Source organism: Xylocopa sonorina, chromosome 13, assembly GCF_050948175.1.
Source record: "Xylocopa sonorina isolate GNS202 chromosome 13, iyXylSono1_principal, whole genome shotgun sequence".
Lineage (NCBI taxonomy): Eukaryota > Metazoa > Arthropoda > Insecta > Hymenoptera > Apidae > Xylocopa > Xylocopa sonorina.
This window is the reverse complement of record NC_135205.1, coordinates 3,235,248-3,252,890: the sequence shown is the minus strand read 5'-3', so window position 1 is coordinate 3,252,890 and position 17,643 is coordinate 3,235,248. Positions and strand designations below refer to the sequence as shown.

Sequence of the window (17,643 nt, the reverse complement as noted above, 5' to 3'; positions counted from 1 at the left end):
TCTGTGCGCAAAGCGTCGTTTACTATTTAATTAAGGCAAATGTCATTTGCTAATTATAACGTTTAAAAACATTTCAATTTCTTGTAGCATGCACAATTGGCCATTTCTATCTAATAATGTTGAATATTGTTTTTATAGCTGATTTGAACGATAACGAGGAAAATACATTTATACTCGTTTCATTCATATGAAATAATATATTTTATTTTAAATTAGGAAACAATTTGAATAATATCAATAATGGGTAAGTGGAAAAAAGTTAGCCATCATAAGATGAAAAGAAATATTTAATTATTTAAAACTTTCACGTTTCTAGATGATATTGAGCAACAATGCGAAGATGCGCTGTTCGAACTGTGCGATGCTCGAGAACGATATCCATTACGATGTGCTGAAGAACTTCAGAAATCTATTAAACTTCAAAATGACATAAATGTAATGAATATGTAGTAATAGATTTTATAGTATTTCTCCATATGTATAATGAAATTATATATTATGTTTAAACAGTAGAATGGTCAAATATAACATTCCAAAAATATCTAAAATCTTTTTTTATAATTAATTATTTAACTGTTCTCATTTTGGAATGTATACATACAATAATTATAATTACCTGTTGATGTTATGATTGTCCAATATTAACTTTTTCTATACAACTTATAACTTAGACTGTAAACAATTTGTTGTATTTTATAAAAGATTAGCATAATGTGGAATGTTATCTTGTCTCGACACAGTTAGTAATTAATTATTTTTGCTTCAAATGTTTTCAACTTTTAAATACATTATTTTTGTTGAAAAACAATTTTTTTCCTATTAAATCTATTCTATTTTACAGATGTTAAAGGTGTTTAAAAAATCAAGTACAATAGATGAACCAACTTTACTGGAACAAAATGAACGTTTGGATCTTAATTTTAGTGAAAATAAATGCTTTGACCACTTTGATCTTAAACTGCAGAATATTATAAATAAATTGCACAATTTAAAATCTGTTATGGATCAAATTGAACGGGAAAGGACATGCTGGATTAACGAATTGTTAGAAAATTAAGCTGGAAGAAAAGTTATTCTAAATAGCGCATTTATTTGCCATTTACATTCACCGAACCGAATACATGTACAAAAAATTCAAAACATACTAATTATTACTTTAATTATAAATTAAAATGGTGATAAATGTGAAATTTATATAAAAAGAACACATTCTTTTATTGAATTATGACCATTTATTTACACTTATACGTTGTACAACAACCTTGGCACCTCTTGTAATATCATGAAAAAGTTTTATCATTTGTATATGCGTATCATCATTGCTTGCATCATTTACTATATTTAATGATTTTCTTCTTGATGTTACATATTTTTGATTAACTAGATTCTTTTCTTTTTCTAAATATGAAAGGTCCTTAAAAAATTGTTTTGTAATATCTTTTATTTTCTTTGATGGCAATTTTTTTACTTCAGGGGTATAATTACTTTGTTTTAGTGACTCTTTCTCTTTCAGCTTTACATTTTCCTCCATAGTCTCTGTATCTTTTAATTCTGCTTTTAATGTTTGGGATGAATTATCTTCGTCACAAATTTCTTTCTCATTGTGCACAGATTTTTCAGGATCTGTTGGATATTGAATGTCAGTTGGAACATTAATTAAATTTACAGTTTGACTTTTCAGTTCTATATTTGATGAATTATATTTTTTGCATGGTTCAGTTTTTTGAATCCCAGTATTCTTTTCACTTGTTTCATTTCCATTATTCAGGGAATTGTTTTTCATTGCTAATTTATGTATAAGCATTGTTTGTAATGGCAAAGGCATTTCATTTAAAGTAATGTTTTGATTTGAAATAATTTCTGGAATGTTTGATTTATACTTTTTTGTATTATTAAATTTAGATTCATGCACTGTAGTATTATCATTCAGGGAATCAGTGTTTAAATATGTTTTTGGTTGTAAACTTTTATTAAAGCAAGAATTTTTGTCCCTTTCAAGATTTATTAACTCTTCATTACCTATATCATCCATTAATAAATCTTTATTCAATATGAATTTTAATTTGCTTTTAGATTTATCAATTGCAGAAGATGCAAAAATTTTATGTTGTAATATTTCTGGTATTATGTCTTCTTCTTCTACTTCTTCTTCAACTTCTGTTTCTGTTTTTTCTTCTTCCTCTACGTCATTCTTTTCGTATACCGAATTTTTATTTTCTGTACAATTTTTCTGTAAATTTTTGTCTTCGCGTTTGTAATCATATACTTCAGAACAATTACGTTTACTTATAATTGTACTATTATTATCATATGAGAAACTAGTAGTAGGTAAAATAGAATTTTCAGAAGAAGTTTGATATTGCATGCATTTTAATTTAAGCGTAACATCTTTTTCTTTAGTTTTATTGTATGTTATAGAATGTTTTGTATCATAAAATAATTCTTCACTTCTAGATTGATTTTTTAAGCTGGATTCTTGATCGATTACATTCTGACATTTATTTCCAAACTTATTTGTTTCTGGTAAATCGATCATCGTTATTAAATTTTCCAAACCAAGTAAGCTAGAATTTCGCAAACACTTTTCACCTTCTTCTGTTTCAATTTTTTCAGAATTTTCCAACACTTCATCTACTTCTAATTTAGTTTTTTGTTCTATAACTGCTACAGCATCTTGTCCCTGACGAATTGTAAACATTAATCCTTCCATTACTAAGTCTGTAATATCAGAAGATCGTTGTACATTATCTAATGTACACCGTTTCCGTTTATGGCAAGGTGAACTTTGCGTCTTCATAGTATCCAAATGCACCTCTGTATAATTCTCAGAATCTGTTTTATCTACTTCTTCCAATCTACGTTTTTTAATATTTTGTTTCGCATTTTCTATTTCTTCTTCAATTAGATACTGATATGGTAAATTGACAGAATCAGTATTGATATCAACAATACTATTATCATTCAAAGTTTTCTGATTATTTGAAACAAGATTATCATTGCATTTATCAAGACCTTTTTCAATATTATGTTCATTTAATTTCTTTCCATTATCTGATAGCTTAACACTTTCCATATTATCCTTGGGAGATATTTCATGTTTAATACTTTCTCCTTGCAAATAATTGATATCACTTTTTTCTTTGCTTGTATCTAGCTTGCTTGTCACTTGTTTTATTGATTTGTTATTTATGGATAATTTTTTTACATTACCGTTGAGCATATTATTACATAGTTGAATATGTGTACTTTCTGATTGTAACGTGTGTTCTTGCATATTATGATACTGGTCGATTTCATCTGAAAAATTATTTGTAGTAGAATCTATGAAATATGATTTATCCTGCTTTAATCTTTTGTACGTGCGTACATACCATTTGAATTATTATTCCGGAGGATTAAAGGCTGATCAGGAGAAAAAGATGTCAGAAGTTTTGAATTTTGTTCTATTTCTAATGCGTGAGTTATGTTTATGGTTAGCACAAAGGCATGAGAGAATGCTACTACTGATCGTTCTTTAAATTTCAACAATGCAAATATTTTATCTTGTCTCGTCCATGATATACGATCTATTTTTTTCATGGATTATGGTTAAGAAACTTTCAGTTATCATAAAGTTATGAAGATTACAAATATTTTATATGTTAAAAAAAGGATACTGAAAGTAACTAAAAGGTGGCTTGTACCAAATTGCTGACCCTGTGGTGGTTGATTTTTTATAACTCTCCTAATCACTTTCATCAATTCCTTTTCATAGTTAAATTGTTTTCTATTTCTATAAACACATACATTAGCAAATATATATATTCTGTTAATGTTTTCAGTGCGGGTGATATAAACGTATACTGCATGAAGATACTGTAGGCTACAGTAGATAATGTGTACGTTCATATCATGAAGCCTCTTTGTAAAAATGAGAGAGAAGAACGAGTTTTAGGTAGCATCTTCTATTTGTACATGCCTTCAGTAGGATCTTAAATAATAGTATGCATTCAAATCGTGAAATTCCCAATATTTTAGGTTTTTTTATAACTACATTTAGATTTTGTATTTGACATAAAAAAATTTATATGCTACCTCGATCAGTCTTCAATATTTAATCCCGCACTGAATATGTTAATAGTATTTTATTATCACTGACAGTATCTACCTAATGGTACGGTGATATCTAAAAATAAATTTATATATGTTATTTTTATGGCATAACCAATATGAGCCAGGCACTGTTAATGTTGGACTTTCGCTTTTCTGGGTCCAATCAATCCAGCTAGTTTTTCGTACATGTATTCCAGGCATTTTCTCTCTGGTGTTAAATTTTGAAATAAAGGAATTAATTTTATTGAATCTTTACCATCAAGTGATTCTTTCACTATTATCGTTAAATAATATAACACTTTTTGCTGAAAATATGTATAAATATTATTAAACATATTATATAAAATAGCTATGCCATAAATGTTAAATATTTTTACTCCTGTTATAACTTCGTTAATAAAAATATCCACCACTGTATACCACGGAATAAATTGGGATGAACTCAAACCATAAAATGCTCGTTTTGCCTCAGTGTATATACCAACAAATTCTACTACTGTTAACGTATCTATAAATAAAAACATGACAGATTAATGTAATGTATAATGATTCATAATAGTTATAGTTTTTTTTACAAACCTTTAGTTACTGAAGTAATAAAATAAATAAATTGTAATATCAGTGCTACTATACATACAATAAATGGTATTAAAATATTAAATGTTTTCCATAAAATCAATGTTACAAGTAGTAAAAGGACAGTTACATTCACATTTAAATGTACATTCTTATATAAAACAAATTTCATAACATTTCTGGCTTTTGTGCTTTCATCGGTCAGCTTTAATATACTTCCATTCACACTTCGAAAGTACAATGTTGGTAAAGTTGCATCTTTTAGACATATAGACGACATTAATAAAAACCTTTTGCTATATTATTTAAAGCAAAAATTTTATCAATGTTTCTCACTAGATAAAAGAAAAAAAAGAAAACCATTTTAATTGTAATGTTTTACATTAATTATACAATGATGAAAATGATCAGTTGTAATGTGTATTTTAAATCATGTATTGCATTGTCACTTTTAACTGTAACAAAATTACTTTACTAATGAAATATATTTCATAACAGAAATATTATAACTTAACATCTTACATTGATAAATAAGAATAACGTAATGTTCATTTACATGCATTAACTGGAATTGAATATTTATTTGTACGATCGGTATGTTAATCTACATGTTCTATGATACTTTGCATGTGCATAACTTGTACGATAGAATTTGAAAATTCATTTTAATAAAGAAAATGTTAACCATATTGTCAGGATTGACAGACGATAAAGATATAATCATAAATGCTATATAACATATATTACTTGTAAACATAGTTACGCATGGAAAGTTGGTTTTATAATTTTACTTTAAAATAAAGGAATAAGAATACGGATTTCGTAAATCTGTAATTGGTTAAAATAAAATATTAATCCAAATAAACTCATTTAGGTGGACAGAGTCAAATCATACATAATAACATGCACATAATTATGAAAGAATATATACAGATAACATAAAAATCACCAGTAAGAACTTACATTGCCACATTGAGATAATTTTTCCTTAAAAAGACAATATTTATCTTTACCGGAAAGAAAACAATAATTGATTGGAATTGTCGTTAGAAAGAATTCGTTCAGTATTTAAACGATAGTTCTCTCAACTTGCATGGTGCGAATACCTGTAAACACTTTCCAAGTTATCTCTCGACAAACGAGATCTTTTAAATGCGCCCAAAGGCCGTGGTTCTAGATGAACTCGATTAATACCTGAGCATCGAATATAGAAATTTTTTAATTCAAAATCTTATGCGAACGTTATTTTTATTTATATCCTCGACTTTACGTTTATTCGTGATGTTATAAACGGTTGGTAAAATAATATATGCCGTGGGACGATAGAAAAAATTGAAAGCCAAAGGATTGAAGGGAAGAGAAAAGGGAGGAAAGAGCCGAAAAGATAAGAAGTGCGCAGACGTGGCCTTTGTGTTGAAATCGCTCGTGTCCCGTCGAATAGAGGGAGTGAAACAGCACCTGCTGCCATTCTGGCATTACGTCAATGGTGGACATCTCATTCGCTGGTTTGGGAGGAGTTACCGTGACCGCCATTGTTACAGATCCCTCGTATTGAAAGAACGTGATCTGTACACTGTGAACCCATCATATTACAGATTTCAACGGATCGTGTCTACATTCTAGATTTCCGCAACGACAGTACACAATACCAGTGAGCGTGTTCTGAGCGTAGCATGTCCACAATGAATCCCGAATAGTGAGTAAACTTCCTTTTTGCGCAGACATAAGTATATCTAGAAATGTTCATTTCGTCAAGCATATAATTAATTACCTGTAACTTTAATGACGGCCGATATCAGAGTAACTAACTTAATGGACTTTATGTATTACATAGCTGTATTAATAAGAAAAAGTTTTGTTTAACGTCTACTATCTGACAGATTCACCCTCCCCCCTCTTTGCTGTCCATATTCACAAGCCATATTTCAGAAATTCATTGTCCGTCGTTCTTCTCTCATTTTCAGTTTATCGCGTTACACGTCCAGCGATTTGATAATTATTTACGGAATATTAATATTTTAGGTTAATAAAGCTTGCACGGGTGTTCTGCGAAACTTTTCGAAAATCTAAAGGTTCACTTTGTAAGATGATAGAAAAAGTACGAGGCAAAGTTCGCTTGTTTGTGTTGTTTTCTTTGAACGTTTTGTTACATTGAAACATATAACAATATCGATGTCAAGTTTATATTCTGATTGCCGTGGAATATTGTAAAGTATACGCATTTTATAAAAAAAATTGATAAATTAGTTTTTTTTTAAATATTAATTTTCGTTCCAATATTTATTGTTTACTTTCAAACAATTTTTAAACATCTTTAATTATTAATTACACGTGCAATATTTTCAGTTAATATTGTATCTATACGTACATGTTTAATAAAAAATAAATAATTGACTTACTTTTATGGACTTACGTTTTGTGATCGTTTCTTAAGCTTTAGTTTATTAAGACATCAAATATTTATTAAAATGCAAATGAAATAAGTCTATATATTAAATTATATATAAAATAAATTGTAAAATAATATTTATAACGCGTATGTCATTAATCATTAATTTCATATAGCTTAGTATTACTTATTGTAAACAATTTTTTGCAGTGATTACTTGTTTAAGTTGCTTTTAATTGGAGATTCCGGAGTTGGAAAATCATGCCTTCTACTCCGCTTTGCTGATGATACATATACAGAAAGTTATATCAGTACTATCGGTGTAGATTTTAAGATACGAACGATTGATCTTGATGGAAAAACGATAAAATTACAAATTTGGGATACAGCAGGACAAGAACGGTTTAGAACGATTACAAGTTCTTATTATAGAGGTGCACATGGTATTATTGTGGTTTACGACTGCACGGATCAAGAAACATTTAATAATGTTAAACAGTGGCTGGAAGAAATCGATCGTTATGCATGTGATAATGTGAATAAGCTGCTGGTCGGCAACAAATGTGATCTTCACACTAAAAAAGTTGTTGATTATACAACAGCCAAGGTAGGAAGATGGTTTCAAAGAGAAATATCATCTAAGTATTTAAATTATATATAACAATATCTTGATAACTTTTGTTAATAGGAATACGCGGATCAACTTGGTATACCATTTTTGGAAACATCTGCAAAAAATGCTATGAACGTAGAACAGGCATTTATGACAATGGCTGCAGAAATAAAACTTAGAGTGGGTCCACCATCAAGCGGTAACAGTGATCCAGCAAATAAGGTGAAAATAGAACACGGACGTCCGATCGAACCCTCTAAATCTGGGTGCTGCTGAGAAATGTAATTTTACATCTCTGTAACCAAAGTAAGCTTTTCTGTTTAATATTTACTATTCAAGAACATCAATCACATAAATAGAATTGGAAATTATGATACAAAAAATTCCTGTTTGCGTATTGATATTACATCTTTTAATTACAGAAGGACATCTTATGGTAGCAGTTTTTTATACTGCTTTAAGAAACATTACCAGAGGAAACAAGAAAGATTATGGAAGTTTCAGTTTATATTAATAAAAAAAAAAGTGTGAAACATTATCAATTATGGACCACCAACTCTGTCTCAGAGTTGAATAAAACAACTTTCGTTCTATCTTTTTTTTTTTAAGAAAGAAGAACATAATTATTCACTTGCTAATACTTAGTGCAAAAAAAAAATTAACCATAGAAAAATGTGTCGAATTAGCATCGAGAGTCATTGATTTTACGCAATGATACGTTTAACGGCAGTTCGAGTTTATAAAGTAAATTAAATAATATTATGTATTTCGTGGTTATAAAAATAAGCACTCTTATTTTTTAGCGTAATTGTAACATGTATAATTGAATGTTTTTTTTTGTCTTAGAAGGGAGTAATTCTTACCCTTTGTACTATCCAAACATTTTTCCACATTTTATTCCAAACTTTATAGTAAGATAAACAAGAATTAGATTAATAACGTACTGAGAAAACACATCGTCGTCGCTGCCTCCCTCTTTTTTCAGTGCTCATTAGTGTAATTTAATAACATATTAATAAATATTTCAACATTAATACAGAAAATGGCAAATAGCATACCTACATGTACAAGAATGATTGAATATGTTACACATGTTCCAGTTGGAATAATTTTTATAAAAGTTACAACTTTTTAAGCTTGTGGTATATACGAAACTCTTAAACTGTTTGCCTACTATAAATATGTCGTATCATTTGTAAACTACTCTAGTGCTTGTCAAATTCGGTATTATTTGTCCTCTTTCTAACAAAATCAGCTTATATAGTTATGAAGCTGTTTATTTAACATGAATTTGTAAGGTGGAATTTTTAGCCAAGCTAATATCTTCTCTTTTCTATTGGTTGCTTACCATATCGAAAATATCTAGTTAATATTATTTTATATTACATACATGTTATCACGATTGTTTCTGCTTTTCTATAATGAAGACAATGAAAGATATTTAATAAATCAGGTTATTCTAGTAAAACTTTATACTATGCAATAATAATACCAAAAAGACTTTGTATACTGTATATTATTCTAATTTTAAATTAAAGAAAAGACAAAATAGGAAAGATATTTTGTACAAAACTCGAATTACGACTGCAATTACTCTCGCTTTTGTATTGTTATTATAAAAGAAAATTTTATGAAAATGAAATAAGAGTATTTCGATACTGCGTGGGAGTTTTTTTCATTACAATAATATTAGTTTATTACTTGGACTAATTAATAAGAATGTATGATAAAGTCTTAATGGCGAGAACGTATGTAACAAGTAAATGTATGATTACAAAAAAATAAATATCACGTGTAAGTTGTAAATTGTGTATTATCATTTTCTTGCTTTACGTGTGTTATATAGTATTCATTCGCATACTGTGATATATGATATGAGATATTTAACTTGATATAGGTTCTTGTTTAGTATACAGTTAAGGTCAGATTCTGAAAAGAGAAGCAGAGTAGGCTATACATGTAAAGCGTTACATAGTGTAGGAGTAATATATCTCTTATGAAACGTTTAATTTCTAATAAATAGTTAATAGTAATTTTCTATCGAGATTCGTGTATTTTTGTATAATTTATCAACAAAATCAATATTTGTATCCCGCAGTAAAATTATAACCCTACTTTCGTGAACTGTCAACCAAACTTTGTAAAAATGATGCAACAGTACATGAAAGAATTAGAACAGGTAAATTTAAATTATGCTATAAATGTATAATATATTAATAAAAATACTATGTTTTTTAGGATCCATTTGATCCTGAAGAATTTGTGGAACGATTGGCTTGGAGGACAGTTAATGATACAACAAAGGACAGTGGAAAAACGTTTTTTGATCCCACGATAGTGCATGAAACATTTTTACAAGCAATTAAAGATTTGCAAATTCTCCAAGAACGTCAACAAAAGAAATGTGATAAACTTGAAACAGCTCTGAAAGATGAAGAAGCAAGGCATATGCTCGAAGTACTTGAATTACAAGAGAGAAATAAACATTCTATTGATTTGTTTCATCAGTTGGATGAAAGAATAAATTTTGTGGCTACCAAGGTTTTGCATCTAGGAGATCAATTGGAAAGTGTTAATACTCCAAGAGCTAGAGCTGTTGAGGCTCAAAAATTAATGAGACATTTTTCAGATTTTTTGAGTCCTGGACCATTGACAGATCCAATTTTCACAGATAAATCATCGGTACAAACAATATTTTATAAACTATATTGTCTACTACCTATTTAGTAGTATTATTAATGGATTCAGTAATACTATTGATTTGTAGATTATTAAGCAAGAGATTGCTAATATGTAAAGGATTAGAGGAAAGAATGGTGAGAGTTTATGTTTTGTTAGTTTTCAGAAGGTAAAAACAGTTTTATATTTCTTATGGTATTAATCTTCCCCATATATCTTACTATTTTATATTTATTTTAATAGGACAGCATTAAAAACTTTACTCTCATCATTTTTCTTGAATCTTTACTTGTTATTATTTTATGCATAATATGTTATGAACATTATGATTATTTACTCTATAACAGTTAGATGAAGCTGCAGATGTGATACAGAAACTTCATCTTATTTCACAAGAATTACCATCTGAGAAATTTGAACATGCTAAGAAAAAAATTGCCATTAAATATGATGAAATCGAGAGGAATCTTATAGAGGAGTTTGTTAGAGCACATAACAGAGAAGATGCTAATCGTATGAAGGAATTGGCATCAGTTTTAGCTCATTTTAAGGGATATTCTCAATGTATTGATGCATTTATAGAACAAAGTCAAATGGGATCATTTGGTGGAAAAGATGTCTTTCAAGATGTAATACCTATGTGTACAAAGTATCATAAGTTAATGCAACAAGTATTTACAAATCCTGAACAAGTTATGGCTAAATTTGTATTAAATATTTATCACTTAAGATTGCAAAAATATGCAGTTGCTAAATTAGCAGATAAAACTGATCCTGATAAGTACCTTAGAAATTTATATGATTTATATACAAGAACAGTGAAATTGTCTACTGAATTAAAAATGTTTAACATGGGTACTGATGATACATATCTTGCTAAACTTACTAGAAATATATTTCAAAAATATCTGGACACTTATATCATGTAAGTTTATAATGGTTTACATATGCAATTATACATAAATTCTAACTAATTACTTTTATTTTAGCATTGAAACAAAAGCATTTAGGGAGAGATCTGCAGCTCTTCTTATTGAATATTACGAATCCAAGAATCATCAGAAAAAACAATTGCAAAGTGGAAGTTTCCAAGAGTTGAGGAGAGATTTACAAGCAGTTTTAGGTGCAAGAACTAATATAAATATTGCTCAAATTGAAAATTATGGTGGAGAGACATTTTTGTCAGAGGAACTTGCAATTGCTCTGTTACAAAGAAGTAAACTGGCCTTTCAAAGATGTCAATTGTTATCAAAATCAGATGAAATACCTGTAAATGCGTTGCAAATTTTAGAAATATTATTGCAATACTTAATAAGTGAACACGTTGATTATGCATTGGAATTAGGTTTACAAAGTGTACCAATTCCAGAAAGTAGAACTCAACCTGAAATACACTTTTTCAATGTTGTACGTCAATGTAATGCAATTGTAAGATTATTAGAAGAACAATTTAATGACAGCGTTATACCTCTTGTCGCGTAAGATATACTTCATCTATTTTATGTCTAATTTTGTCTTACAAGAGTGTGTTTAAGTTATAATTGTTTTTTAGGTCTACAGCAAAACATGGAGATTGTATGCTAAAGAAAAGAATTGCATTGGATCAAATTGATATGAAACTTGAAACAGGATTAGATAGAAGTATAAATGCTATTGTTGGTTGGGTGAAGGTATACTTACAAAATGAACAACGAAAGACCGATTTTAAACCCGAAACTGATGTCGTAGATACTCTAAGCACTTCAGCTTGTTTAACAGTAGTTCAGTACGTTACCGGAATGATTCGACACATTCGAAATACCTTGGATGGAAAACATTTAAATAATGTTTTAACTGAACTTGGAATACGATTTCATAAAGTTATTTACGACCACCTACAACAGTTTCAATTTAATTCTGCTGGTGCTATGTGTGCGATATGCGATATGAATGAATATCGTAAGTGCGTCAAAGAACTTGAAGTTGACCTTGTTACTTCCCTGTTTGATACTTTACACGCTTTATGTAATTTATTGCTAGTTAAACCAGAAAATTTAAAACAAGTGTGTACAGGAGATCAATTGGTACGGTATAGCAATTTAAAATTCATTCTTATACTTATTTTGTTACATTAAAAATAAAATAATTATTTTTATTATTATAGGCAGCGTTGGATCGTAATGTCCTGGTGAATTTTATACAATTAAGAACCGATTATAAAACGCAGAAATTAGCAAATTGTCTGAAAGGTTTAGCTACGTGAAAAATTTGTTTCACATGTATATATCTGTAGATGTCCGTTATTTGTAAATCATGCTATACTACAATGCGGTATAATCTTTCAATCTAAAGGTATAGCCAAAATAATACATTACATCGTATAAACTAAATCATAATAAATGAAGATATTGTCTTCATTTTAATAAGTATACTATATTTTCAGGTATATATAACTTTGTTATATAAAATACTACAACTATTTCAAAGCAGTGACTTTCTTATCTTTTAAACTTTGATTATATATGAGAAGGAAAATAAATTTCTTTTTCTAATTTTATAATGTTAAATATGTATATATTTGTAGCAAATGTATTAATTTCATTGGTATGTAAGATTGTCATAAACAGTTTGGCCTGCTATGGACATTTACCTTATTTGAGAATAAATTCATATGATAGGCAGTACCTAAGTACTTACAAAATTATTATATCAAATTTTCTTTATACGCAATATTTTCATTTGGTTATTTTTAATATAAATTCATGTTAAACAATTTGTTTAAAATTTTGTAGTATATATATTTAGACATATTACATACCATTTTAATTAAAGCACATTTTCAAGTTATACACAATTTTTTAGTTGACTTCTACAATGTTATAGAAGAATATTTTCTTAAATATGTATGTATACACAGAATCGTATTTTGATTTATAAATTTAATCACTGTTTTTATTAAATAAAACACCTTGTGAACAGTATGCAGTAATTAAGAAAGAAACATTACTAAAAGATATTGAGAAATTAACATGAAACTAAATAAAAAAAAATATATTTTATATGCATATTTTGAACATATTGCATTTACTGAAAATGTGGTTTAAAATTTGAATGCTTAAGAAAAATGGATCGTTAGATTTGCAAGTATAAGATACACATTTAAAGAGTAAATTTATTAGAAATTTAATGTTTATTAAGGTTCAACATTGTGTGTGTGTGTATGTGTACGTGTATGTGTGTGTGTTGTGTGGTAATTGTTGATTTAGAAAACTGTGGACAGTACACACAATACATAAAATTTTAATATATTGTAAATAGAATTAAATAATGTAATTGAAAAGAGTATTTAAATATAGGAATTTTATGTATATTTCATTCAATTGAATATTGAACTAAGTATCCATTAAAAATTCATAATGTTCTATGAAAGCACCACAAATATCTTGAATGTTATATAAATCGATATCATATTAACAATATTAGTAACAAAAATGTTATGTATAAAAATTAATATTAGCAGCATTTCTGTTAAAAGGATTAGAGCATACAACATAAATATTACTGATATCAAGCATATTTGTAGAAAGGTGTTCATAAAATGAATAGTACTAACAGTAAGTTTCAATTTACTATCAAATTAACAAAATATAATATTAAATTTTTCACCTGTCATACATAATATAAGTGAGCACTTTCAAACTGTTATGGAGAATATAATAACATGTATAGTCTACAGGCCATGAGTTTGAAGAAAAAGAGGATTATGCTTTAAGAATACGGTACAAAAATATGGTAAATAAAGAGTATATTGTTTTAAACAAACTGATGAACCTATATAATACTAAATTGAATAATGATTTAATAGATCAAAATTATAAGTTACACACAAAACAGACAGAAAATTTACAATATGTAATACAAAATGGTTACAGAGGAAAATGAAAGATATGAAATTATCATAACATTTATAGTTCTAATACACACTTACATAAAGTAATGTTCTCTCATAAATGTACACTATTAGTGATTAAGTAATATATCAATCCTATTTTCTCTTACTGATAAGTCATCATCATATTGCAAACTCTTACTAGATTAACAAAGATTCTGGACGTTCTATTAATTTTCAAGCAGAAAGCCTCTAACTCTCTTAGAATTGAAGATTAAAAACATTTAAATAATTCACACCATTCATTGTACCGTACTATTAAATTTCATCAAATCATCTAATGTAATTTAATGATATAACTTAAGTCCTGATCCCTATTTGATTACAGTGTTGATCATGAAAATAAAAGGAAGAAGATGAATAATCTGATAAGGTATCAGCGCATACGATAAGTATTAGTTTCGTGTACTTGGCACAATTCTCCTTTGAAGTCCAGTTCGATGCTGAAGTCCAGATCTCTGTAGTTCCTTGCATTGGGCTTCATTGAAAATACACCATATATTTCTTCTCCTTTCTTAACAGTCATATATTCATCAAAGTAGAATACAGTTTGTTTCCAATGAGTATACTGTACTTCCGGTGCTGTGCTGAAGCCAATACGTTTGTGGCACTTGGTGAATTCGATGTTGAAGAACGTAACTAGCGCTTGTACATAGTCATTTCTACGAACTTGTAAAGTAAATGGTGATGAAAATTCCAGATCGGCTTTAGTTACCGTGTACAAATCAACTTCTTTGATGAGGCATGCATTTGTAACAACTTGCTTTGGGTCCACAACATCCACTAACGGTTCGCTAATTGCTACTTTTCTTATACTACTCATATCAAATCCATATACATCGTCCCACCAGTTTATCTTTTCATCCTTATATTGTCTATCTTCAATGCCGCAAATAAATAGAGTTGCTTTGTCGGGGAACAACATTCCATCTTCACGTAGCCATTTATCTCTGGCAAACAGTACTGTGTCTAACATTGATTCGTAAAATAAACAGTAACCCATCCATTCGGAAATAATTATATCAACTTTTTCAATACCATCGGGTAAAGAAACTTCTTCGACCTTTCCTTTAAGTATTGTTATGACGTTTGACAATTGATTCGCTTCGACAATTTTTTCTGCGTATTCAACAATATTAGAACACTCGATACCAATAACTCTGGCTGCTCCAGCTTTAGCAGCAAACATTGAAAGTATACCAGTTCCACAACCAATATCAAGAACGGTCTTTCCTTTGAAAAGGTGTTTATTGTGGTACATAGAATTACGATAAGTCACTGTACGCACTTCATCTTTTAGCATTTCTTCGTGAATTCCATAGTGTGCATACGAGTCGAAATAATAATCTCGTGATGTCATATCATCCACGGAAATGGATTCCCTACAAGACGATGGTGTCGCATCCTTGTTTGATGCTGGGGTATTCTCTGTTACTTCCATAGATTCCATTTTCGATACCTATAACGGTAAAAAAAATAAAAACCATTATAATAGTAGCGTAGGATATTTATTATATATACATATGAGTTCGTAACAATCGATATTACATGTAAATGTAATGTCATTTAATGGATCTAATTCTCTTATTTTAATTGATATATAGATTTATAAAAATATGTATTAGAATCAACTGAATTTGCATACATTTTTAAAGAAAAGAACCTATAATTATCTGTATAAACATGTGGTATAAATTCATTATCTCAAATTAAGAGATAGAAATTTCTTTGGTCTAAATTTAGTAAAAGTTGTTATTAAACATTATTTACAATGTTGTTCATCAGTGACAGGAAACACAAGATTTCAAATGGGGAGAATTTGTTAAATATACTTGTTTTGAGTCGACACTGAAGAAACGTACACGTGCCCGCCAAAACGAATGGCGTCTGTTTAAGATCGAATGACCAGTCGAGATTCTTTACACTCACACATTTTTATATCGTCGTACAACGAATAGTACATGTACGGAATTCAATCTAGTTGAAAATTTTTTTTGTAGTTACGCTAACAAATAATTTATTACGATTGAAAAGCACTTTTCCGAAATATGCCTGCAGAACGTAAAAAGACAAAATTGAGCTGATCTATGTATCGGGTAAGATACATAGCAGTAGTGAAAACTATTATGACAAACGACATTCAAACATTTCTTTTTCTTTAAAAGTTTATGAAACATCGTATATTTTTTATAATAATATTCATATGTTGACAACATTATCAAGATGTCTTTTCTTCGGTTCTATAAAAATATTCAACTAAAACTTACTGAATTTTCTGCTGTACACATGCTACTCTGGTTGATTTCTACCGGCACTTCATTACTCGACGCCATTTTGTTCCGCGTCACAGCAGACGACCATAGGCAGGAACGTACGAAGGCACATGGCAAATTCTGGATACTGTTCTGTCAACAAATATATTCAAATAACGATCAAGAAATTAAAATCAGTTCTTTCGTTAATTTCCTTCCCATATTTTTCAAGAACGTTTCATTTCAACTTGTACGTTCGTTTGGTTAATATTTTAGTCAATATAGAACAATATCAATACTTTCGCATATACCAATAGATTTATATACTTTTTCAGAAACGATCAATTTTTTTAAATACTCTGTTTTATAATATATGAAATTATATTACAAAACCGTTTAGAAGATATCTGTATTAACATGTGTATAAGATATATATTCAAATATTATTTGTGATAAATTTTATGTTCGTATGTATATATATATACATTTATATATATATGTATATACACATATATGTTAAAGGTTAAAAGTTAACATTATTCATCCTAACAAGCAGTTATACAATATTATATTGTATTTAAAAATAACATAAATATTCGATGTGGTGTTATTGCAATCGGAATCTAAAATATAAAACTTGTAAATTTTGTTCAGCATAATTACATGAACTATCTAAACGATCATTTCTTATTCGTTTTTCGTACGATCGAATCTCTGCACCAATCTCTTTACAATATAGAAATTATATAACGTTCCACACAATACGTCGTATAATTATTTTAGAAATATATCGATTTTGGGATATTATTCTGTTTCATAGAGAAATATTCGCGTTTGCGATAACCCACGTGATTCGAGCACGTAAAATTTAACAACGAAACTACACGAACGTTTGTTGTTTGTATTGAGACTGCAAGATCACTTCTTTCTGAATGCCCTAGAAGAAATGATCGCCCAAATTCATGACGCTATTAACGGATTGATACGTCCCTGTCGTATGCGCAGTACAATCCTTTTACTATTTCAATTTTTACCTGAAATGTTTATTCATTTATTTTCAAATAGTATTGAAAAATCATGGCTTATTTTCGGGAATACGTGTACGCGAAAATCG

The 17,643-nt window shown here is 28.7% G+C and overlaps 5 protein-coding genes across 9 annotated transcripts; 3 read left to right on the top strand and 2 right to left on the bottom strand.

Moving 5' to 3' along the window:
* Positions 1–238: 238 nt before the first annotated feature.
* Positions 239–1,191, top strand: LOC143430231 (uncharacterized). The gene is made up of 3 exons (XM_076906301.1): positions 239–244; positions 317–435; positions 842–1,191. The coding sequence occupies exons 1-3, from the start codon at positions 241–243 to the stop codon at positions 1,055–1,057; spliced, it is 339 nt and encodes a 112-aa protein (XP_076762416.1). The 5' UTR covers positions 239–240; the 3' UTR covers positions 1,058–1,191.
* Positions 1,192–1,209: 18 nt separating this feature from the next.
* Positions 1,210–5,692, bottom strand: LOC143430211 (uncharacterized). Its single transcript, XM_076906262.1, has 7 exons — positions 5,632–5,692; positions 4,672–5,003; positions 4,470–4,600; positions 4,148–4,397; positions 3,657–3,772; positions 3,372–3,566; positions 1,210–3,297 (listed from the first exon to the last, which is right to left on the bottom strand). Exons 4-7 carry the CDS (start codon positions 4,291–4,293, stop codon positions 1,223–1,225), a joined length of 2,532 nt encoding a protein of 843 aa, XP_076762377.1. The 5' UTR covers positions 4,294–4,397; positions 4,470–4,600; positions 4,672–5,003; positions 5,632–5,692; the 3' UTR covers positions 1,210–1,222.
* Positions 5,693–6,107: 415 nt separating this feature from the next.
* On the top strand, positions 6,108–8,518 carry Rab1 (RAS oncogene family member Rab1). The gene is made up of 4 exons (XM_076906292.1): positions 6,108–6,364; positions 7,268–7,664; positions 7,746–7,976; positions 8,093–8,518. The coding sequence occupies exons 1-3, from the start codon at positions 6,342–6,344 to the stop codon at positions 7,944–7,946; spliced, it is 621 nt and encodes a 206-aa protein (XP_076762407.1). The 5' UTR covers positions 6,108–6,341; the 3' UTR covers positions 7,947–7,976; positions 8,093–8,518.
* Positions 8,519–9,568: 1,050 nt separating this feature from the next.
* Sec10 (Exocyst complex component Sec10) lies at positions 9,569–13,285 on the top strand. Its single transcript, XM_076906265.1, has 6 exons — positions 9,569–9,849; positions 9,909–10,352; positions 10,697–11,274; positions 11,339–11,827; positions 11,902–12,412; positions 12,493–13,285. Exons 1-6 carry the CDS (start codon positions 9,817–9,819, stop codon positions 12,589–12,591), a joined length of 2,154 nt encoding a protein of 717 aa, XP_076762380.1. The 5' UTR covers positions 9,569–9,816; the 3' UTR covers positions 12,592–13,285.
* Positions 13,286–14,116: 831 nt separating this feature from the next.
* On the bottom strand, positions 14,117–17,505 carry Art1 (arginine methyltransferase 1). Of its 5 annotated transcripts, none has more exons than XM_076906281.1 (3): positions 17,420–17,505; positions 16,545–16,682; positions 14,117–15,736 (listed from the first exon to the last, which is right to left on the bottom strand). In XM_076906281.1, exons 2-3 carry the CDS (start codon positions 16,608–16,610, stop codon positions 14,654–14,656), a joined length of 1,149 nt encoding a protein of 382 aa, XP_076762396.1. In that variant the 5' UTR covers positions 16,611–16,682; positions 17,420–17,505; the 3' UTR covers positions 14,117–14,653. The 5 variants fall into 5 exon arrangements, with proteins under 5 accessions (XP_076762396.1, XP_076762397.1, XP_076762398.1 ...); XM_076906282.1 differs by having other exon boundaries at positions 16,545–16,677; positions 17,420–17,498; XM_076906283.1 differs by lacking the exon at positions 17,420–17,505 and adding an exon at positions 17,193–17,360.
* Positions 17,506–17,643: the final 138 nt, after the last annotated feature.

What these genes read in the sequence shown, in the direction of transcription:
- LOC143430231 (XM_076906301.1), top strand. An exon ending in AACTTCAAAATGACATAAAT is followed by an intron (nt 436 to 841) that starts GTAATGAATATG and finishes TCTATTTTACAG; the next exon opens with ATGTTAAAGGTGTTTAAAAA.
- LOC143430211 (XM_076906262.1), bottom strand. Translation starts at nt 4,293, where the DNA reads ATGCCTGGAATACATGTACGAAAAACTAGCTGGATTGATTGGACCCAG. An exon ending in CCACCTTTTAGTTACTTTCA is followed by an intron (nt 3,567 to 3,656) that starts GTATCCTTTTTT and finishes TGAAAAAAATAG; the next exon opens with ATCGTATATCATGGACGAGA. An exon ending in CCGGAATAATAATTCAAATG is followed by an intron (nt 3,298 to 3,371) that starts GTATGTACGCAC and finishes ATAATTTTTCAG; the next exon opens with ATGAAATCGACCAGTATCAT.
- Rab1 (XM_076906292.1), top strand. Translation starts at nt 6,342, where the DNA reads ATGTCCACAATGAATCCCGAATA. An exon ending in TCCACAATGAATCCCGAATA is followed by an intron (nt 6,365 to 7,267) that starts GTGAGTAAACTT and finishes AATTTTTTGCAG; the next exon opens with TGATTACTTGTTTAAGTTGC. An exon ending in TTGATTATACAACAGCCAAG is followed by an intron (nt 7,665 to 7,745) that starts GTAGGAAGATGG and finishes TTTTGTTAATAG; the next exon opens with GAATACGCGGATCAACTTGG.
- Sec10 (XM_076906265.1), top strand. Translation starts at nt 9,817, where the DNA reads ATGATGCAACAGTACATGAAAGAATTAGAACAG. An exon ending in TATCTGGACACTTATATCAT is followed by an intron (nt 11,275 to 11,338) that starts GTAAGTTTATAA and finishes CTTTTATTTTAG; the next exon opens with CATTGAAACAAAAGCATTTA. An exon ending in TGTGTACAGGAGATCAATTG is followed by an intron (nt 12,413 to 12,492) that starts GTACGGTATAGC and finishes TTATTATTATAG; the next exon opens with GCAGCGTTGGATCGTAATGT.
- Art1 (XM_076906281.1), bottom strand. Translation starts at nt 16,610, where the DNA reads ATGGCGTCGAGTAATGAAGTGCCGGTAGAAATCAACCAGAGTAGCATG. An exon ending in TGTGTACAGCAGAAAATTCA is followed by an intron (nt 15,737 to 16,544) that starts GTAAGTTTTAGT and finishes TTACCGTTATAG; the next exon opens with GTATCGAAAATGGAATCTAT.